This window comes from Leguminivora glycinivorella, chromosome 12 (assembly GCF_023078275.1).
Source record: "Leguminivora glycinivorella isolate SPB_JAAS2020 chromosome 12, LegGlyc_1.1, whole genome shotgun sequence".
NCBI classification, from domain to species: Eukaryota; Metazoa; Arthropoda; class Insecta; order Lepidoptera; family Tortricidae; genus Leguminivora; species Leguminivora glycinivorella.
The window spans coordinates 6,602,936-6,624,355 of NC_062982.1; the positions used below are offsets into that span (position 1 = coordinate 6,602,936).

General features: G+C 38.4%; 1 protein-coding gene across 1 annotated transcript; it reads left to right on the forward strand.

The window, feature by feature from the left end:
- Positions 1-12,257: 12,257 nt before the first annotated feature.
- Positions 12,258-20,856, forward strand: LOC125231872 (odorant receptor 4-like). The gene is made up of 7 exons (XM_048137461.1): positions 12,258-12,864; positions 15,159-15,345; positions 16,078-16,174; positions 17,987-18,091; positions 18,469-18,557; positions 19,972-20,038; positions 20,505-20,856. Exons 1-7 carry the CDS (start codon positions 12,264-12,266, stop codon positions 20,562-20,564), a joined length of 1,206 nt encoding a protein of 401 aa, XP_047993418.1. The 5' UTR covers positions 12,258-12,263; the 3' UTR covers positions 20,565-20,856.
- The last annotated feature ends 564 nt before the right edge of the window (positions 20,857-21,420 follow it).

Consider the following 21,420-nt stretch of genomic DNA (forward strand, 5'->3'; position numbering starts at 1 on the left):
GAAGCCCGAAGATTGGCACTGGCATTCCATGATGGCATATCGTATCATAGTTGTGTTTGCGCTTGTGAGAAAGGCCACGTAATGAACTTTGAACGTTACGTTTTCAACGTTATAACAAACCTATTATTGACCGAAGCGAAGCGAGGCCTAAGTTAGGTTAGAGTTTTCTTGCGACCCTTATGAGCGGAAAAAGGAAAGACCGAATAAGTATCTAAACTAAGTCAGGTAAGGGTCTTTTTTGTGACCCTTAAATATGTAGCCCAGGTCGCGGGCTAGCGTCCACATGCTTACAAAAGAAAAATTGATAACAAAAGCAAAATTGGGGGGGGGGCAAAGCCCCCGCAAAAAAGAAAGATCAACGTAGTGTGTAAAATAAGTTGGGCTACTTTTTTTGTGACCCTTAAGAGCAAAAGTAAGAGGGGCTCGGGGGGCGAAGAGAATAAAAGAAAGATCAATGTAATATTTAAAATAAGTTGGGTAAGGGTTTTCTTGTGACCCTTACGAGCAAATAAAGGGGGCTCGGGGGCAAAGCCCCCACATAAAAGAAGATCAACGTAATATTTAAAATAAACCCCCCGCAAAAAAAAGGATCAACAAAGTATGTAAAATAAGTTGGGTTAGGGTTTTCTTGTGACCCTTAAGAGCAAAACTAAAGGGGTTCGGGGGCGAAGACCCCCGCATAAAAGAAAGATCAACGTAGTATTTAAAATAAGTTTGGTTAGGGTTTTCTTGTGACCCTTAAAAGCAAAGAAAGGGGGCTCGGGGGCGAAGCCCCCCGCATAAAAAAATGATCAATGTAATATTTAAAATAAGTTGGGTTAGGGTTTTCTTGTGACCCTTAAGAGGAAAGAAAGGGGGCCTCGGGGGCGAAGCCCCGGCATAAAAGGAAGATCAATGTAATTTTTAAAATAAGTTGGGCTAGGGTTTTCTTGTGACCCTTAAGAGCAAAAGTAAGGGGGGCTCGGGGGGCGAAGCCCCCCGCATAAAAGAAAGATCAACCTAATATTTAAAATAAGTTGGGTTAGGTTTTCTTGTGACCCTTAAGAGCAAAAGTAAGGGGGCTCTCGGGGGCGAAGCCCCCGCATAAAAGAAGATCAACGTAATATTTAAAATAAGTTGGGTTAGGGTTTTCTTGTGACCCTTAAGTGCAAAAGTAAGGGGGGCTCGGGGGGCGAAGCCCCCCGCATAAAAGAAAGATCAACGTAATATTTAAAATAAGTTGGGTTAGGGTTTTCTTGTGACCTTTAAGAGCAACAAAAGGGGGGCTCGGGCGGCGAAGCCCCCCGCATAAAAGAAAGATCAATGTAATATTTAAAATAAGTTGGGTTAGGGCTTGTGACCCTTAAGAGCAAAAGTAAGGGGGGCTCGGGGGGCGAAGCCCCCCGCATAAAAAAAGACCAACGTAATATTTAAAATAAATTAGGTTAGGGTTTTCTTGTGACCCTTAAGTGCAAAAGTAAGGGGGGCTCGGGGGGCGAAGCCCCCGCATAAAAGAAATATCAACGTAATATTTAAAATAAGTTGGGTTAGGGTTTTCTTGTGACCCTTAAGAGCAAAGAAAGGGGGCTCGGGGGGCGAAGCCCCCGCAAAAAAAAAAAAAAGGATCATCGTAGTATGTAAAATAAGTTGGGTTAGGGTTTCTTGTGACCCTTAAGAACAAAACTAAGGGGGGTTCGGGGGGCGAAGCCCCCCGCAAAAAAAAAAAAAAAAAATATCAACGTAGTATTCAAAATAAGTTGGTTTAGGGTTTTCTTGTGACCCTCAAGAGTATATAAACAAAAGGGGGCTCGGGGGCGAAGCCCCCGCATAAAAGAAAGATCAACGTAGTATTTAAAATAAGTTGGGTTAGGGTTTTCTTGTGACCCTTAAGAGCAAAAGTAGTAGGGGGCTCGGGGGCAAAGCCCCCACAGCCCCCGCATAAAAGAAGATCAACGTAATATTTAAAATAAATTAGGTTAGGGTTTTCTTGTGACCCTTAAGTGCAAAAAGTAAGGGGGCTCGGGGGCGAAGCCCCCGCATAAAAGAAAGATCAACGTAATATTTAAAATAAGTTGGGTTAGGGTTTTCTTGTGACCCTTAAGAGCAAAGAAAGGGGGCTCGGGGGCGAAGCCCCCCGCAAAAAAAAGGATCATCGTAGTATGTAAAATAAGTTGGGTTAGGGTTTCTTGTGACCCTTAAGAACAAAACTAAGGGGGGTTCGGGGGCGAACTAATGTAAAATAAGTTGGGGGGGGCCCCCGCAAAAAAAAAAAAAATTCGGGGGCGAAGCCCCCGCAAGAGTATATAAACAAAAGGGGGCTCGGGGGCGAAGCCCCCGCAAAAAAATATCAACGTAGTATTCAAAATAAGTTGGTTTAGGGTTTTCTTGTGACCCTCAAGAGTATATAAACATAAAAAAGGGGGCTCTTGTGACCCTTAAGTGCAAAAGTAAGGGGGGGCTCGGGGGCGAAGCCCCCGCATAAAAGAAAGATCAACGTAGTATTTAAAATAAGTTGGGTTAGGGTTTTCTTGTGACCCTTAGAGCAAAGCAAAAGTAAGGGGGGCTCTAAGGGGGCAAAGCCCCCACAAAAAGAAGATCAACGTAATATTTAAAATAAATTAGGTTAGGGTTTTTTTCTTGTGACCCTTAAGTAGCAAAAGTAAGTTGGGTTAGGGGGGCTCGGGGGCGAAGCCCCCGCATAAAAGAAAGATCAACGTAATATTTAAAATAAGTTGGGTTAGGGTTTTCTTGTGACTCTTAAGAGCAAAGAAAGGGGGGCTCGGGGGGCGAAGCCCCCCGCATAAAAGAAAGATCAATGTAATATTTAAAATAAGTTGGGTTAGGGCTTTCTTGTGACCCTTAAGAGCAAAAGTAAGGGGGCAAAAGTAAGGGCTTTATCAACGAAAAATTTCACGCCACGCCACTGCTAAGCACGTCGCGAAGGTCTACAGATCCCAGAGCCACTATCAGTCTTTTAGTTGCTTAGCAAACTGTCGCGTCCACGTTCCATAATCAGGTTCAACCCCACGCAAATATACTAGAGAGCGACTGAGAAAATTCAACCTTTTGTCTCTTTCCTACTCTGTAAGATGAAATCCTTAAGTTCTGTATTGCATTAATCTTCAAATTAGCGCAGCACTATGAAAAAAATTTTAAATGAATGACTTTATTGCGATAAACTTGGTACCTATACATCAGGTGGTATTAATTCTTATTAAGCAATAGCAATACGTGTTAAGCCACAAATGGCTTGCGAAATTCGCCTACTTGAAATAATATTTTTGTTTAAATTTTAAATATATTTCATTATAAACGACTAAAAAGTATAAAATAAATTTATAGTTTAAAAAACTCTAGAAAACACGCTTTTATAAATGCACGTAAAAGCCAAAAATAAATTATGGATCGTTCAAGTTGTCTCTATTGCTGGGATGAAGAGTAAACTATGTGCTTTTAATTATAATATTTGATTGTAAAAGCGTGGGGCGCTGTAACAGGAAAAACTTTTTGTATAACTTGCTGAGAAATCAAGTTAAGCTATATTACGAGAAGCAGTTTACACAGATTGGCGCGCTAACTGGACTTGCAGCACGACTGCAGCGCCCCACGCTTTTACAATCAAATATTATAATTAAAAGCACATAGTTTACTCTTCATCCCAGCAATAGAGACAACTTGAACGATCCATAATTTACTTTTGGCTTTTACGTGCATTTATAAAAGCGTGTTTTCTAGAGTTTTTTAAACTATAAATTTATTTTTATGCTCCTTCTCCATTGTGACCCACTTCGCTCGGTTTTCGCCAATGATTATGGAATTGCCCCAACCAAGCTACACACGCGGCAACCCCGCAGGGCGGTTGGTACAATCTAGGGAGCAAGGAAGTGTTGGCGCTCCTGCCGGCCTGCCGCAGGCCCAATCTAGTAAATTGCTCCTGTTTGCCTACACACATGGCAATTAAGGGTTATCCCCACCCTAACACCCTAGATTTTTAGTTTGCCTCACGGGATTTGACGATTGGTAACAGGCAAAATTGGTCACAGAACTGTGCACTACCCGTGCAAAAATTGTTACTATTTGGCGACTGTTTTCCCAATATCATTCGTTCATTTCATTCTTTTCAAATGGCGAACTGTCAGAGACGACAAAATGAGAAATAATCTTAATCTATCTATATATATAAACGGCAAAGTCCTGAGTCAGTCAGTCTGACTTAAATCAACGTACAGCCCAAACCGCTGGTGCTAAAGATTCCAAATTTGGCACGTAGGTTACTTTTAAGGTCTAGGGGCGCACTAAGAAAGGATTTTTCAAAATTCATTCCCTAAGGGGGTGAAATGGGTGTTCAAATGTATGGGGATCTACCTTTATTCTGAGATATGAGCTTGAAACTTCGCATAAAGGTAATAAATTAAAATGGAAGAAAAGTAATTTCAGCGTTTTTGGATTTTCATACTTTAAGGGGGTTAAAATGGGAATCAAATTTTGTATGGGAAATAAGTTTTATTTTAAGCTATGAACTTGAAAGTTGGTAAAAAGGTGGAGTGTGAAAGAAGAAAAGTAATTTCAGCGTTTTGGAAAAATCGTCCTTTAGGGGGGTAAAATAGGGGATCAAAGTTTGTATGGGAATTAAGTTTTATTTTAAGCTATGGACTTAAACTTGGTAAATAGGTAGTGAAGTGTGAAGAAAGAAAAGTGATTTCAGCGTTTTGGGAAAATCATCCTTTAAGGGGGTAAAATAGGAGATGAAACTTTGTATGATTTGACATACTTTCTGAATTTGAACTGAAACTTTGCCTGCGTACTTAAATCAGATTTTACGGTTTTTAGAACTCTCTCGGTGAGTATTAGTTGCCTGTAGAACGAAAGTACAGTCAGCGATAAAATTAATCAATCATTTGTACCTACCTAAGTAATCGATTTCGAATGTCAATTAATTTGTGATAAGGTGGATGTACTAGTGCTCGACGCGGTACTAGTACTCGTCACCCATGGTTTAAATAGCGATTAATAAGATAATTAGATTTATTAGATGAGAAATGTATGTAGCCTTCACATTTCATACGCCATATTATAAAATATAGAAACTTTTTTCAATTAATGAATAATATATGTGATGACATTGTCATGAGCAATCAATCTCTCAATTTTGTTAGCGATTTGGTTAAGCTTTGCTCGTATTTGCTGACTTATTTAAAATACTTTCACGGTAAGTTGTGAACATATTCTATAATTGTGTTGGTGCTAGAATGTGCGGGAAGATATTTAAGTAATTAAATGTCGATTTCGTTCATTGTTACCGTGATAAACAAGCGTGTCATTTATTAGGACTGAAAACCGTCGCAAGTCTAAAACTCGACACGGCTGGCATTTATTGGGACTGTTACGTTATTTTCCAAGTCCCAATGTTTGTCGAGCCGTTTTTTCAGGATATCACGATTAAAGTAGCCAAAACGAATCGTTTACAGTTTCATATTATCAGCATATTTTTCTGTAAGTCACATTAACTTTACTGAAAAAAACAAATTACATGCACATAGACAGTTTTTTGTATATCTTTTACGGTTTTATTGATATGTTTTCTCGTTAAATGTAGTGAAATCTGTATAATTTCTTTGGGTAGTGCTTGACATATCATTTTTCACAAAACTTTAGGTATATTTTCAGAAATGCCGCCTGATAAAGGTCAGTGGAAGAGATATTCTCAAGAAGACTTAGAAAAGGCCATAGAAGATGTGTTAAGGGGTTCGTCCATCGCCTCCTTATTGCTGTCCTGGATTTACCGCGTCACATTTTCCTGGATCTGTTCTTCGTGATGCTTCCAGATACAGAGGTGGATTTAAACGACGAAGAAGTGGAGCCGGCAAAGTATTGCAGAACCTGTGGAATACAATTTTTATTTTGGGGGAATCCCTATTTTAGTTCATTACATAATTTATTTTGCTCAAAATGCGGAGCCGACTTATTCTATTTTATTACATAAATGTAACACGTAAAAAGTAAATGTTATCAACAGAATACGTTTTTTTTTATTAAATTATTTAATTTTGTAGTAAATTTTAACCCAAAACACTTGTTTTTTACTGTTTTTCCTGAATCATACTTAGATGTCATCTATTAGGACTGCCAGCAAAAGCACCTGTCAGTTATTCGGACAAGCGTATTGACTTACGTTTTATTTAATTTTGAGATTTTTTTATATTATCACTGTATGAAACTAATTGCATTTAACAAAGTTAAAGGTCACATCTCCCAAAAAAGATGGATATGTTTTGTATAGATGGGTAAATTATCGTAATATCACGAAACACATAAATATTTTCCCTTAACCTGTCAAGCAGTGGTACATCCACCTTACGTGTAAAGTCCCGGTGACGATTATTTTACATAAGATTTTCGTGTTTTCGACTTTGATCTTTAAACCCTGATGCAGTGCTGCAGACTCAAAGATTACCTGAACGGGGAGTCATTTAAATTATACTAAATTATTACATACACAGTAGTACATACATTCATACAGTCACGCATGTATCCTATAAAAGGGGTAGGTTGCCAGCCTCTCGACTTCTACAACACCCACGGAAAGAAAGGGGGTGGTGAAATTTTTAACCCGTCATCAAATTGACTTCATGTTTATTTGCAACTCTTCGGTTACGATGCTGCAGAGTTACTGCCTGCCATACTTCGGGGCATTAGTGACATTGGACAGACTGAAAACGCGGAGATGCTATTGGTCCATAAAATATCTCATGAAAGGCGATCTGCCACTGTCCGTTAAGCGGAGACTCATGAACATGTGCGTACTTCCAATTCTCACGTATGGTGCACAAACTTGATGGTCTTTGAAACGAGTTAGAGGTCCAAACTCGTGGTTTGTCGAGCTATGGAGCGCAGCATATTAGGTGTTAAGTTAACGGATCTTATTCGGAACACCACGCTCACAAACAAAAATAATCGATATATTCCGGAAAGCGACCAAGCTGGAGCAGTGGACTGGTCATGTCTGCCGAATGCCGAACGAGCTATGGGCCAAGATTACTACAGAGTGGCAGCCCAGGCCAAAACGGGGACCCAGCTGACCACGTACCTATGCGATGGCGGAACGAGTTAGAGTCCTTTTTGAAAGAATGGGCGAGGATTGCTCAAAACCGGGAGCAACGGAAAAAGCGGGGGAGGTCTTTGCCCAGCAGTAGAACATTATAGGCTCTCAATAATAAGCCACTCTCAAGTGTTGCTCTGTTGTCGCACCGTGCGTGCGGCCGTTTTGCAGGGCCCACTCAATGAGTTGGCGAGTCACCGCCTGCCTTTTACAATTGTGAGACTAATTGTCACGGCAGGTGTCCGATAGTCTCCTCCCATAGCCCTTTAACCAGTTCATCCAACTTTCAAAACAATAACCCATGACCTTAGCTCCCATCGCAGCACAAAAGTGCTGCACTGCAATAGTCTTTGCACCTGGCGGGGACCATCTCCGGTTGTATCATATTGTGCGCTCGGGGATGGTATCCGCCACGTGTATCCCTTGCCTTTAGATTAAAATGTCTAAAAGGGCCTCTGTGATGTTGGCTTTGGCCCCACGCATGCCTCCCAAAGGTCCGGGACCCCATGGTCCCGAGATATGGAAATGACAAACAAATAATAATAATAATTGTAAGAGTGTAAAAGTGTAAGAATGACCAACATCTCAATTGAATTTTCGGTATTTTACGTAGCATCTTCTTAGTAGTCTGTGGGTATTTTCTAACAAGAAAACGTTTCATATTGATCTTTGAGCTGGTTGGTTACTCGCGTTAATTTTAACCGCCGCCTCAAATCTCTCAAGGAAGGTGGTTTTCAATTCGTCTGTATGTTTTTTTTTCATGTTTGCTCCACGATATCTCCGTCGTTACTGGACTGATTTAGAAATTTTTTTTTGATTGAATGTATATGCATAGGTACAGATTGGTCCCATTTTTCTCAAAACCCAGTTCTGATGATGGGATGGGATTTCAAGTCAAATTTTGTCAAGCTTTGATTTCTTATAATCGGATAAATGAGGAATTGTTGAGGAAACTCCTCAAACCTTAACGGTATACGTATATTCATTTGTGTTGCCATAAAATATTAAAGTAATAAAAGCAGTTTTAAAAAATACCTACACATTTCTACATAATCCAACAGTAGCTTTCACCAGAACCCCAAAGGCGGCGGTTTTTTTCTTAAAAATTATTTACTTTATATAACTATACATATATTGGGTCATAATATACCCCGGGAATATCAGTCAGTCAGTCGCTCAGGACTTTGCCGTTTTTTAGGGTTCCGTAGTCAACTAGGAACCCTTATAGTTTCGCCATGTCTATCTGTCCGTCCGTCCGTCCGTCCGTCCGCGGATAATCTCAGTAACCGTTAGCACTAGAAAGCTGAAATTTGGTACCAATATGTATATCAATCACGCAAACAAAGTGCAAAAATAATAAATGGAAAAAAATGTTTTATTAGGGTACCCCCCCCCCCCCCCTACATGTAAAGTGGGGGCTGATATTTTTTTTCATTCCAACCCCAACGTGTGATATATTGTTGGATAGGTATTTAAAAATGAATAAGGGTTTACTAAGATCGTTTTTTGATAATATTTATATTTTCGGAAATAATCGCTCCTAAAGGAAAAAAAAGTGCGGCCCCCCCCCTCTAACTTTTGAACCATATGTTTCAAAAATATGAAAAAAAAATCACAAAAGTAGAACTTTATAAAGACTTTCTAGGAAAATTGTTTTGAACTTGATAGGTTCAGTAGTTTTTGAGAAAAATACGGAAAACTACGGAACCCTACACTGAGCGTGGCCCCACACGCTCTTGGCCGGTTTTTATATAGAGGATTGTATGTATGACCCCTCCGAGAATATCCGATAACGGAGGGCAAAATTTGTAATCCTACCAGAACTTACGTCAGTATTGTGCACATCGTTCAAGCCCTACACATACTCAATTACTCACGAGTACGTGCTCTGCCTACCTATTTTCCAAACGAGGTAGGCAGAGCACGTGAAGCTTCAGTGCCACTCTTGCAAATTAAGAGGATAAAAGAAAACGAAATTGTGATACAGTGACAAGTTGCCCATATCATAGTGGAACCTTAATCGATACTCACAGGATGAAAAGAGGTGGTGAAATTAGAAAATGGGTTCCGCTGGGGAGTGGGCGATGGGCTGGCAACCTGTCACTGTATCACAATTTCGTTTTCTTTTAACACTTTCGCTACCAAGAACCCGACTGTCGGGCACACCGCTCGTAGAAGCGTAGCCGATTACATGGGTTTCCCCGTATGTAGCGAAAATGTCGTAGCGCCGCGTAGAGCCCGGTTTCGAAAGTGTTAACCTCTTAATTGCTAAGAAGAGTGGCCCTGACCATTGAGTTGTTTCATAAACTCTGCCTACCCCGTTTGAGAATACAGGCGTGAGTTTATTTATGTATGTGGTGATATAAGTACAAATACAAAAGGATGCATAAATTAAATAAAAATAACAAAATTACTTTTAAAAGTTTACTCGTCACAATTTATTTCGACGCTATTTATTTTAGACGCTATGAATGAATTTCATACTGGTCTTCAGAACAATAGTTACAAAAAACAAACAATGTTGGGGGCGGTCAATACAATACAATACAATACAAATCCACTTTATTGCACAACCTCAGAAATGTACATAGGAACACACACATTACAATAGATTTTATTACAGAGGTAAACAACAGGCGGCCTTATCGCTAAAGAGCGATCTCTTCCAGGCAACCTTTGGGTAGTGGAAAAATGGTATTCATAACTTTAACTAATTAGGAGGTGCAAAAAAACTAAATTAAAAGTAATTAATTGTAGCTAAAAAGCATATACCTACATAATACATATAATACCTACACATACATATACATACATACCTACTGCTTACATATTATATACCTACATACATATATTATAATACATACAATATTTCGTGCCAAACGTGTAAGTGGAGAATTTACAGAGACACTAATGAACGGACAAATAATAGTCTTTCAGATGGGATTTAAAAGTAGCAAGGGATTGAGCGCGTCTCAATTCGACAGGAAGAGAGTTCCAGAGCCGATCAGCCCGAAAAGTGAAAGAAGAATTGTAGAATTTGGAAGAGGAAGGAGGAACAGAGAGAAGCAAGTTTTGTGAGGATCTAGTGGAGTTTAAATAACTGAAACGTTCTTTTAGGTAACGAGGTGTGGTGGGATTAAAAAGTATATTATATAAAAGACAAAGAATATGAAAATTTCGTCGAAGGCGGATTGGGAGCCACTTGAGTTGCGCGCGGAAATGAGAGACGTGGTCAAATTTACGCAATCCAAATATAAACCGGATGCAGAGATTTTGTATTCGCTCTAGCTTGCTCAGTTGCTCCTCTGTGAGATCAAGATAGGAGATGTCAGCATAATCAAGTATCGGCAGAAGAAGATACTGTGCAAGCGCAACTCTGGTGGCGATTGGCAAGAAGTTACGTAATCGCCTAAGAGAGCCAACAGCAGCAAACATTTTCCTACTAACCTCGCCTACTTGAGGTGCCCAAGATAAGGAGCGGTCCATAACAACACCCAGATTTTTCACTTGATGTGATAAAGGAATCTGGACACCGTATAGTATATAAAATAGTATATATTAGAACTAGTATCGATAAATGAGTTTATCGATATAGGAAGTCCCTAGCTGTCAAGAAGTTTCGCCCCACGGAATCCGATGTCTGCTGATTTGCCTTGTCGTTTTGCCATACGTGTAGGACTTTTGGTGGATGTGTGCTATGACGTGCTGTGTCTCGACGACTCTGACTCAATCTCGTATAGGTATCTTTGTTACCCAAAAAAAGAATAATAAACCATCCGAGACTCCGTTATTTCTTAAATTTCTTTGATCGGATAATAAATAAGCAAACTACAAACTGGGAACGCTGCAGGTGCGATTGGGAACTCTGCAGGTGCTCACCGACATAGATTACTGTAACTCAATGACTTTACATTTTTTTTACATTTTAATCGCATTATAATAATAAACCCGTGTTTTTTTTAAACCGGTTATTTACTGACATAGGGTCGTCAAAACCGGTAAACCGGCAATTTATCGAATTTAATTTTAAATATGTTTTTCTTAAACTTGTAATGAAATGTTGCCAGTACGTACTTCAAATTAGGTCGGGAAGTACTACGTATCTGGTTCGCTGAGTAAGGATGATATTATGAAATGGAATTTCATAGTTTTTAGGGTTCTGTACCTCAAAAAGGAAAAATGGAACCCTTATATTAGGATCACTCGTACGTCTGTCTGTCCGCTGTCACAGCCAATTTTCTCCGAAACTACTGAACCAATTAACTTGAAGTTTGGCACGCATATATATAAACCTGTGACCCAAAGCCGGACATGTAATTTAAATTCAGAAAATTGAATTATAGAGGCCACTTTTGGGGGGTAAAAGTGAAAATTAAAAATCAAATTTTCTAGAACTATATTGTGTTACACACGGGTTGCATATCGAATGAAAGAGGTTTTTATAAGTATTTCAAAAATATTTTTTTAATAATTTTTAGTAAGGTAATTTTCAAGTTATTAAAAATAGCCAAAAAATGACCCCCCCCCCCCCCCCCCCCCCTACTAAGCGTAAAATGTTCAAAAAAATACACGAAATAACTTAAGTTCCTATTAAAAAGGAGGCGCTTACCCTTCTTGTAGTGTACGGAACCCTTGCAACGCGAGTACAACTCGCACTTGGCCGGTTTTTTTTTTCACCTCAGCCTGCAATGCTCCAGTCATTTGTTTCTAAACGTCAAATTCGTCGAAAAAAAAAACTTGCAAAACGATTTACATAGACGCGTGGCGCCCCCTATTAATTTATATTTAGGAGGCAACACACGATATTGAAATGCTGGTTTAAATTTTCCCCAACTTTCCTCGTACCCAGAGTTTTCAGACGAAGCAAGAATTTTACTCCAATAAGGATTTTTAGGGCAGCGACGATCGAAGCCCTGAAAAACTGAAAGTGTTCAGCGGAAACTTTTGAATAGCATATGAATTTGTAAAGGAAAACCATAGCTTTCATTTGGTATATAACCCATCGCGCTCTTACTGTTTTTACAGAAATTGAAGAAATCTTAAGAAATGATAAAAATGCTGGGGTGGTCCGATTTCTTTTGCACCCGAGTGTACCTATAAATTAATAATATCTAAAAATTATATATATTATAAATATTATAATTCAATGTGAAAGAAAAAGTTCAGTCCTAAATTGAATTTCAAAATGTCCTTACTTTTCGACGAGTCTATGAAAAAAATTAAATTAATTTTTAAAATCGTTGGGATATATTTAGATCGTCGAATTACGAATACCACTGAACATATAATAAAATTCAGGTCGTTGTGTTTAATAAACATCGTTTGGCTGGGCACATGTATTGCTGGCGAAGTGGTATGGATTATAGATGGTATTTTAACCGGGAAAAGTCTACAAGAAATAACTTACATGGTGCCCTGCACAACTTATTGCACACTTGCATGCATAACATATTTCAATGTACTTCTTAACGAAAACAAAGTGAACAATCTTTGTAAACAACTGAGAGACATAGAGAATAATAATATGGATCATATTGGGAGTAATGAAGTTGAGAACAAAATCATTAGTAAATACAAAAAAAACTTGAAGACTGTAATAAACGTTGTCATTACACTCAATGCTCTGACCGTGATATCGTTCGTTGCAAGTACATTGGTACTAATAGGAATGGATTATGTAAATACAGGAGAGATCATGCTGCAGTTACCTTTCCTGGTTGCTTATCCATTCGACCCATACTACATAAAATACTGGCCGATTGCGTACGTGCATCAAGTTTGGACTAGTACGTATTTAACCGTTAGGCCGGCAACAGACAGTCAAAATACATAATCTGAAAAAATCATAATCTTATAAAATCAGATCGACTGCCTTGCACACACTCTTAAAATTCAGATTATTCGCAATCTGTTAGATCAATCTGAAAAAAATAAGACTGTGTGGACAGTTGCGAGATTGTATGGAAATCCGTGCACTCGATCTGATTTTATAAGATTATGATTTTGTTAAATTATGAAATTTCAGACTGTCTGTTGCCGGCCTTAGGTAATCAAGTAGAAAATGTAGAAATTAAGATCTGTGTGTAGGGCTAATAATACAGGGCTCATTGTGTCCCTGCCATGTCCCTGCATAGCTAACTTTTCATCGTCGTCATAAAAACAGCTCACAGAAGACTAAGCTATTGTAATGCAGCCTGTTCGGAAACAGCAGAGTTGAAGTGGAATATTAATTATTATGGTCCTATACATTCTGTGGCTCTTCTCTTTCCGCACATACTCAATCAGTGTGGCAATTTTTGCAGTCGGTACATCATTTAATTTCATTTTCCCCTCACTACCTCGGAAACACGTGTTTTGTCCTTTAATACCAGCGGGTAAAAACGCATTTTATCCACTAGTGGGTAAAGTAATTTGACCTTGAATAAAGTCAAATTAACTGCTTTAAAATTGATAAAAGCAGGTGAATCTAGTAATAAAGATGATTTACCATCTGTGGAACTACTGGAAGCAGTGATAAACGCATTTTTTGCGTTGTAGTTTCCTCGCTATAGTGAGGGGAAAAGTTTTGTGTTACACTCGGGTGCAAATGTATTTTACTTCTCGTGTGTTAAAAAACTCGCAAGTTCAGGATTCTATTCTCGAACCACTCGCTTCGCTCGTGGTTCAACTATAGAATCCTTTCACTTGCTCGTTTTTCAATTCCACACTCGGCGTTAAAATACAACTTTGCCCCCTTGTATAACAAATAACTATTAATAATTTTTAAGTAAAAAAACCGCCGCTTTTGGGGTTCATGAAAGGTAGGTACTTGCGAATGTCGGATTGTGTAGAAATGTGTAGGTATTTTTTTAAACTGCTTTTAATGCTTTAATTATTTGATGGCAACACAAATAAATATACGTATACCGTTGAGGTTTGAGTTTCATCAGCAACTCACTGCACCAAAAGTCACTGTTCTATACGTAAGCGCAGGCTGTTCTTATAAAAATACCAGTCACTATAGGTGTGCCGTTCAGGTTTGAGGCGGAGCTCCGTTCTGACCATCATCAGCAGTTCCACTGCACCAAATGTCACTGTTCTGGACGTAAGTGCATGCTGTTTTTATAAAAATACCAAAGTCACTGTAAGTGTGCCGTTGAGATTTGAGGAGTTCGGTTCTGAGCATCATCAGCAGTTCCACTGCACTAAATGTCACTGTTCTGGACGTAAGTGCATGCTGTTCTTATAAAAATACCAAATTCACTATAAGTGTACCGTTCAGATTTGAGGAGTTCGGTTCTGAACTTCTGACCATCATCAACAGTTCCGCTGCACCAAACATCACGACGTAAGTGCATGCTGTTCGTTCTAGACGTAAGTGCATGCTGTTCTTATAAAAATACCAAAGTCACTATAAGCGTGCCGTTCAGATTTGAGGAGTTCCGTTCTGACCATCATCAGCAGTTCCACTGCACCAAATGTCACTGTTCCGTACGTAAATGCATGCTGTTCCTTAAAAAACACAAAAATCACCATATGTGTGCCTTTCAGATTTGCGACGGAGATATCGTGGAACAAACATTAAAAAAAAACATACAGACGAATTGAGAACCGTCCTTCTTTAAGAGATTTGAGGCGGCGGTTAAAAATAAAAGAAGTCCATCAATTTATTCAATATTTATGATTCAAAATCATCATTTATACGTAAGATCTAGCAGCCAGGTTAAGACATCGAGTTAAAATTTATATGAAATTAGGTACTTTGCCCCTTGTGGATAAAATGCAATTTTGCTATCTGTTTTCGAATAGCAAAGAAAGCCTTTACCAGTTGGTATGGTGAAAATAAATAATAATATACAGACGAATTGAGAACCACCTTCCTGGAGATTTGGGGCGGCGGTTAAAAAAGTTAAGTTTGGTAGTAGGAATTTCATAACTCCCTTAGGAGAACGATTTAGCTATAACTCCCGCTCCCTGCTTGCAAAATCACAATTAGCGTGCGAGTGTGATGAAAAATAATTAGCAATGTGGTCGATGGGTAGTGTACTAGGTACCTAATTCTTTTTCACAAATTATATTGCTGTTTTTACTTATTTTCCAGCAACCTTGGTCGCGTTCGCAATCCTTGGAACGGACTGCCTCCTTTGTACATGCTGCACTAGCATCTGCATTCAGTTTCGCTTGCTGCAAAAGCAATTTGAAACCATTATCCCTGAACGCAGTTTTAACGGAAATATATTCTTGGATAAGCTAAAGAAATTAGTGGATCGTCATGAGAAGATCATACAGTTTGTATTTTCAGGGTTGTGTGACTCAACCTCGTATGGTTGAAGCTTTGAAGTACCATCGTATGACAAGACCTCGTACCGCAGATCTGTCTGCATAGATAAATAAAACAATTATTACTAATACGAGTTTGAGTGGTACGGCCGAATAAACCAATACGGGGTTGAGTAGCGTGTTTGCTTCTTATGCGCACTGCCAAGGAGTGGAATTCCTTGCCTGAAGCTTTATTTCCGAGCTCATATAACCCGGCAACCTTCAAATTTAGGGTGAACAGACATCTTCTGGGCGAGCTCACTCCATCGTAGGCCACTTTACTATTACTACTAGCTAGTCTGTGGCTAAAAGTAAGCCGATTTATAATTAAAAAAAAGTCTCGCAACCATCGATTTTCTAATTTCATTAACTTAAGTATTTATAATTATTTGTAGTTATTGGAAGGACCAGTTTTCTTTGGGTCCTGTCTTGTCTTTTATTGCCACTCGTGTTTTTTTCCCGCACTTCTATCGTAAAATCGTAATGTGCAATTTCAGTAGTATCTTTGATTGTCAGTTGCTGTAGGAAATACCGTGGAAATAACTATTAGGGTAAGTAAACTCGCATCATTCGTGACACGCCTAATTCGGTGAAACAACCAAAAATCGTCTTTCGGAATAGTGCTTCAAAGCTTTGTATCACCGAATTAGGCGTGTCACCGAATGAGGCGAGTTTACCCTACTCATATATTTTCGTTTCAGGGCAGTAGCTCTATTGGAATATATTTACACGAAGTTGACGTTATTAAATTTCGTGTCAAGCTCACTTTTAATTTGCCTCACAGGATTCAATGTCGCTGTATGTTATTGTATTTTATTATTTTTATTTAGGCACAGACCGTCTGAAAAATTCATAATCTTAAAAAAGATTTGTATGCAACCTGTCAGTTCAAACTGACAGATTTGTACCTATTGTTTGCCTTAGTTTTAAGACGACACAGGAGGGGTCAATTCTCCATGCAAACAAACGCTCTCGACTATTTCCTCCCTGGTTTTTGAAGATAAAGCAATGATTTTTGAAGATAAAGCAACACAGATTATTATTATTTTTATCTGTGTCGGACCGTATTGAATTTTTTTTTATGTTCTTATTTTTAATGACTCTAGAGTCGATCAAAAATTTCCAAAAACGGCCTTATTAATTATGTCGCAAAAAAGGTGTGGTATTCAAAATTGGTAACAATTAGCCAAAAAAACTAAACGGTCCGACACAGATTATTTCATTGATCTTCAGATTTTCCAATTTCGTTACGATTGGTAAAGTTTTGAAGGAGGAAGCAGTCGTGAGCGGAACCTCGATTTTAAAGATTTTTTCGCAATATCTTTTAACTGAGTTGTTGAGGCATTTTTTTAGGGTTCCGTAGTCAACTAGGAACCCTTATTTTATTTTATTTTTATTTTTATTTCAAATATGTTACACAGTATGACAGTAAAAACCAAAGCACTGAGTAACTAAAAAAATACATAAGAGCATAAAAAATAAACACATAAAAGTAAGAAACGTCATCTAGATTTAGGTGACAACGTAACGTCGATGAGGCTTCGTTGCGTCGTCTGTCCGTCTTATAGTTTCGCCATGTCTGTCCGTCCGTCCGTCCGTCCGTCCGCGGATAATCTCAGTAACCGTTAGCACTAGAAAACTGAAATTTGGTACCAATATGTATATCAATCACGCCAACAAAGTGCAAAAATAAAAAATAGAAAAAAATGTTTTATTAGGGTACGCCCCCTACATATAAAGTGGGGGCTGATATTTTTTTTTCATTCCAACCTCAACATGTGATATATTGTTGGATAGTTATTTAAAAATGAATAAGGGTTTACTAAGATTGTTTTTTGATAATATTAATATTTTCGGAAATAATCGCTCCTAAAGGAAGAAACAGTGCGTCCCCCCCTCTAACTTTTGAACCATATGTTTAAAAAATATGAAAAAAATCGCAAAAGTGGAACTTTATAAAAACTTTCTAGGAAAATTGTTTTGAACTTGATAGGTTTAGTAGTTTTTGAGAAAAGTCCGGAAAACTACGGAACCCTACACTGAGCGTGGCCCGACACGCTCTTGGCCGGTTTTTTTTTGATAAATCTAGTTAATAACACCAGTATATTTAACTAAAATTTACAAATTGAAAGGGGGCCCTTTCCATTTTAGCATTTTCGCTTCTGTAGCGTCTTAAAAATTGAAATAGGTAATGTGAACAAAAAAGCTGTTTCCCCCTTTATATTCGAAGATTCGGAATTTTTTTTCGGAAATAATTATGACCTAGGATGACACCGATTTAAACTTAAGATACCCATTAGAACTATTAATACTATTATATACTTAGTCCTGCCCCTTAACTTGAGCTTTAGTACCTTCTTCTTCTTTTCTACTTCTATTTATTCTTATAAACGTCAAAGCTGTATGCAATATACATATATGCTGTTTCATGCTGTCTGCCGCAGCTTACCATACCTAGTCATACCAGTTACCCAAGGTACCTACACTGTTAGAGATTTTAAGCATATTGATAGTATTCCGATTTGAGATCTAGGAATATTGTTAAAAACTTATGTAAAATGATAGAAACTAAGAAACATGTGGATGTCAAGTTGTATTTTTTTTTTCAAGGCCACTCGTGACATAGTAGTCATAATCACCTTTCTCACGTTCCTACTCATGAGTCTGTTGCGGACCTACCTGCTATGTTTCTGTGGAGATATGGTTATGACATCGGTAATATACAATTTGTTTATTAAATTTATAATCTAACGTGTCTTGCGTGGGCGAGTCGCGCGACCGTCGCCGTCGCGTCTCATACTTCCATATCGATAAGGTTTGATTTCGTATACGTCGCATCGCCGTCGCGCGACCATCGCGCGACCGTCGCCCATGCAAGCCATGGCGTTAGTACATACGTGCATATCTTGACGTTGACAGAATCATCGAAAACTCGAAAAGCCGTAAAAGAGACTTGGCTGCTGCTGTAGGGAAAATACACCCTCATATAATGGCATCAGACTTACCCCCTTATTGCATATGTGCGTACCCACTAGGTACTGTTGGGTTGATACTTTCTTAATTTGAACATTTTTAATAATTTTATCCGACAGAGCACAGGAGTGAGCAACGCTGTTTACAATTCCAAATGGTATACGGTGAACGCAATGACAGCAAAGTATTTACATGTGATTCAAATGAGGTAAATATTTAACTAATGCCAAGGATAATAATTTATTTATATGTGATTCAAATGAGGTAAATCTTTAACTAATGCCAAGGATAATTTATATAGGATTTAAATCGTCGTAGGTACTAAGACCCGTACATCGATTTATTAGCGCCACCTATTAAATACCTACTCTGATATGGAAAAAAAATGCCTACAAATTTATTTTTTCAAAATGTGTATTGACGTGATATCTTTGTTCTTATGAAAAATAAAAACTAGCAAAAATATTTGACACAAATATGATTTTGGCCAACAGCTGCGAATCAGCGCCATCCAGGGGTACGCTTTTTTTGTATGGACTTTGTCTGTCCCGTATTATGTCGTCCTTGCTAATGATATTATAAATCTATATAACTACCTACCTACCTTTAGAACCTAAATACGTTCAAAATAAGAAAAAAAATCAGAACATTACCCAGGATCCAAAGTCAGTTATTTTGTCCAACTTAAAAAAAATCATCAATCATTTAATTGCATGATCCATATAATATGTGCTAGCACTAAGCAACAAGTTAAACATGTTATTTACACATACCAATTAACTAAAGCTACCAAGCAAAGACAGTATAGTATATAATCCTATCCATATAAGGATAGTAAGGATAGATAGATATCCTATACCTATCCGGTATAGTAGATAGTGTACGGCTTATACCACAGAATATAAAAATATGTACCTATCAGAACTTATACATATAGATGTAAGCCTTATAATTATTGCGCTATACTACACATATAGATACATAGATCAAACTGGGACCTTCGCAAATACTCACGAAGCTAAACTCATCGTATTCTATCTATTCTATTCAAGAAAAACTAGCAAAGCGTGATCGCTTGAGCCGTTTTTGCAGTCTATTTCTAACGGAAGAGGGATGACGACTACATAAAAAAAATTACATTCTGTTTAATCCGTCAGTTAGATCGTCCAAAAATACTGAAAACATATTTTTCGCTTTTTCTAATTAATGAAAAAAATACAAAGATATAGATCAAAGTTCCGGAGTGGGGGCTTGTGACGTCACTTCTAAGTAAAAATTGCACCTAGGCGTGACGTCACGCGAAACTTCAACGCACTGTACCGTCATCGTAATTTTTCGTTTACGAGAAAAAAGAAAAAATACGTGTCTAATATTATTTGAGAGATGGCGGGACGACCTCGACGTATTTTGCAGAGACTGGCAAGAGCGGGCATCAAACCGTGAGGAATGGAGAAAGGAAGGGGAGGCCTTTGCCCAGCAGTGGGACACCATATAGGCTATTAAAAAAAAAAAAAAAAAATATTATTTGATAATGTAATTGACGGACAATTTTTTTTAGTCGTCTCACCTATTGTTCGCCAACTCGCCATGCTCTTGTCCAGCTTCAGTGTAACATTTTTTAGGGCACAGCTACCCTCCAAGTTGACGGCCTATGGTTTCGCCGACGTCAATATGGTTGCTTTCTCAAGGGTATGCTACTTATTGTTTGCTATGATTTATTGTAGGGTAAGGTGGGGGCAGATTGAAGGGATTTTCTTACGGGATAAGATGGAAAGCCGCCCGTGGTACTTCATTATACAGAACATATTTCATCTTATCCCTCAAGAAAAGCTCTTCAATCTTTTCCCACCTTACCTTAAAATCCTTAAATTAAAATATTTACCATACATCATGGACTTAATTTCAATATCATGATTAAAACTCCTCTAAGTTTTCCGGTCGATACCTATCAGACCCAACTAGACAACCTATCCATATGCTATATCATATCTTTACGCAACAGGAGCGGTCAATTCTCCATACAAACGCTCTCGACTATTTCCTCCCTGTTTTTTGAAATGAGAGCAATGATTTTTTTCAACACAAGATTATTATAATTTTTTATTAGCATTTTCGCTTCTGTTCCCTCTTAAAAACAATTAATCTTATTTTACAGATATTGAGCACAGCCTGGTCCTACTTTACTCTCCTGAACACTATGGAGAGCTCAACATGAGCCTAGTTCTACACTCATTTGAACAGTTTCTAGAACTCGAGCAATTTTTTTCTCACTTGCACCGATTTACACTCACATCTCGCATTATAAAGCAAGCGATAATATCTACATACATGACATTACATACCTACACGTAACGCAAAGAAATACGGTACCATAATTATATTTTAATACTTAGGGGTGTTTGAGACTATAAACATCGATGTTGGTAACCTTTAAAATATGCTCATACGCTACGACATATCGCTGGCTGTATAACAACATTAACAACCTCTTATACTTCTCTTATATATATTTAGGGCCGGTTGCACCAAACCGTCTGTCAATGTTAAAGCATTCGTTAAATTTTATTGTATGGGAAGTTTCATAGGTCTCTGCTGCGCACAGAGAACCTCCTATAGAGTAGAAATCTTGTATATTTTGTTCGCGATACGAGTCGCCAGTGTTTGGGGTGCGAGGAGCGTGCGGGGAATGTGTTAAGCGCGCTGTGATTGGCCGTTTCAAGGACGGCGGGCAGTCGCGCCAGATGAAAAGGGACAGAAGTATGACTGTCCCTCTACTGACGCGTAAGTGGCCAATGTAAGTTGACCTATGCCGGCTCTGAATAAATTATAAATATGACTTATTTGTGGAATGTAATGCCGTCTGTTTTTAAATTTGAGCTTCTTGTTACCTTTCCACTCACACTACAGGTGGATATCTTTAAGGCATCAAAATACCCTTTTCCAATTTTTTTGTGCGAAAAACACGCGCTGCTTTCGGGTCTGTTACTTGGTCGATACTGATCGGGCACGGCGAGCGCCCGCGCTTATATCAGTGCAAATACTAGGAAGGCTGGCACCCGCGAGTCGTCTTG

Bases quoted from the DNA above. Each gene is read 5' to 3' on its own strand.
- LOC125231872 (XM_048137461.1), top strand. From the start codon at position 12,264: ATGTCCTTACTTTTCGACGAGTCTATGAAAAAAATTAAATTAATTTTT. The intron at 12,865-15,158 runs GTACGTATTTAA...CTTATTTTCCAG, and splicing joins CGTGCATCAAGTTTGGACTA to CAACCTTGGTCGCGTTCGCA. The intron at 16,175-17,986 runs GTATGTTATTGT...TTTTTTTTCAAG, and splicing joins TCACAGGATTCAATGTCGCT to GCCACTCGTGACATAGTAGT.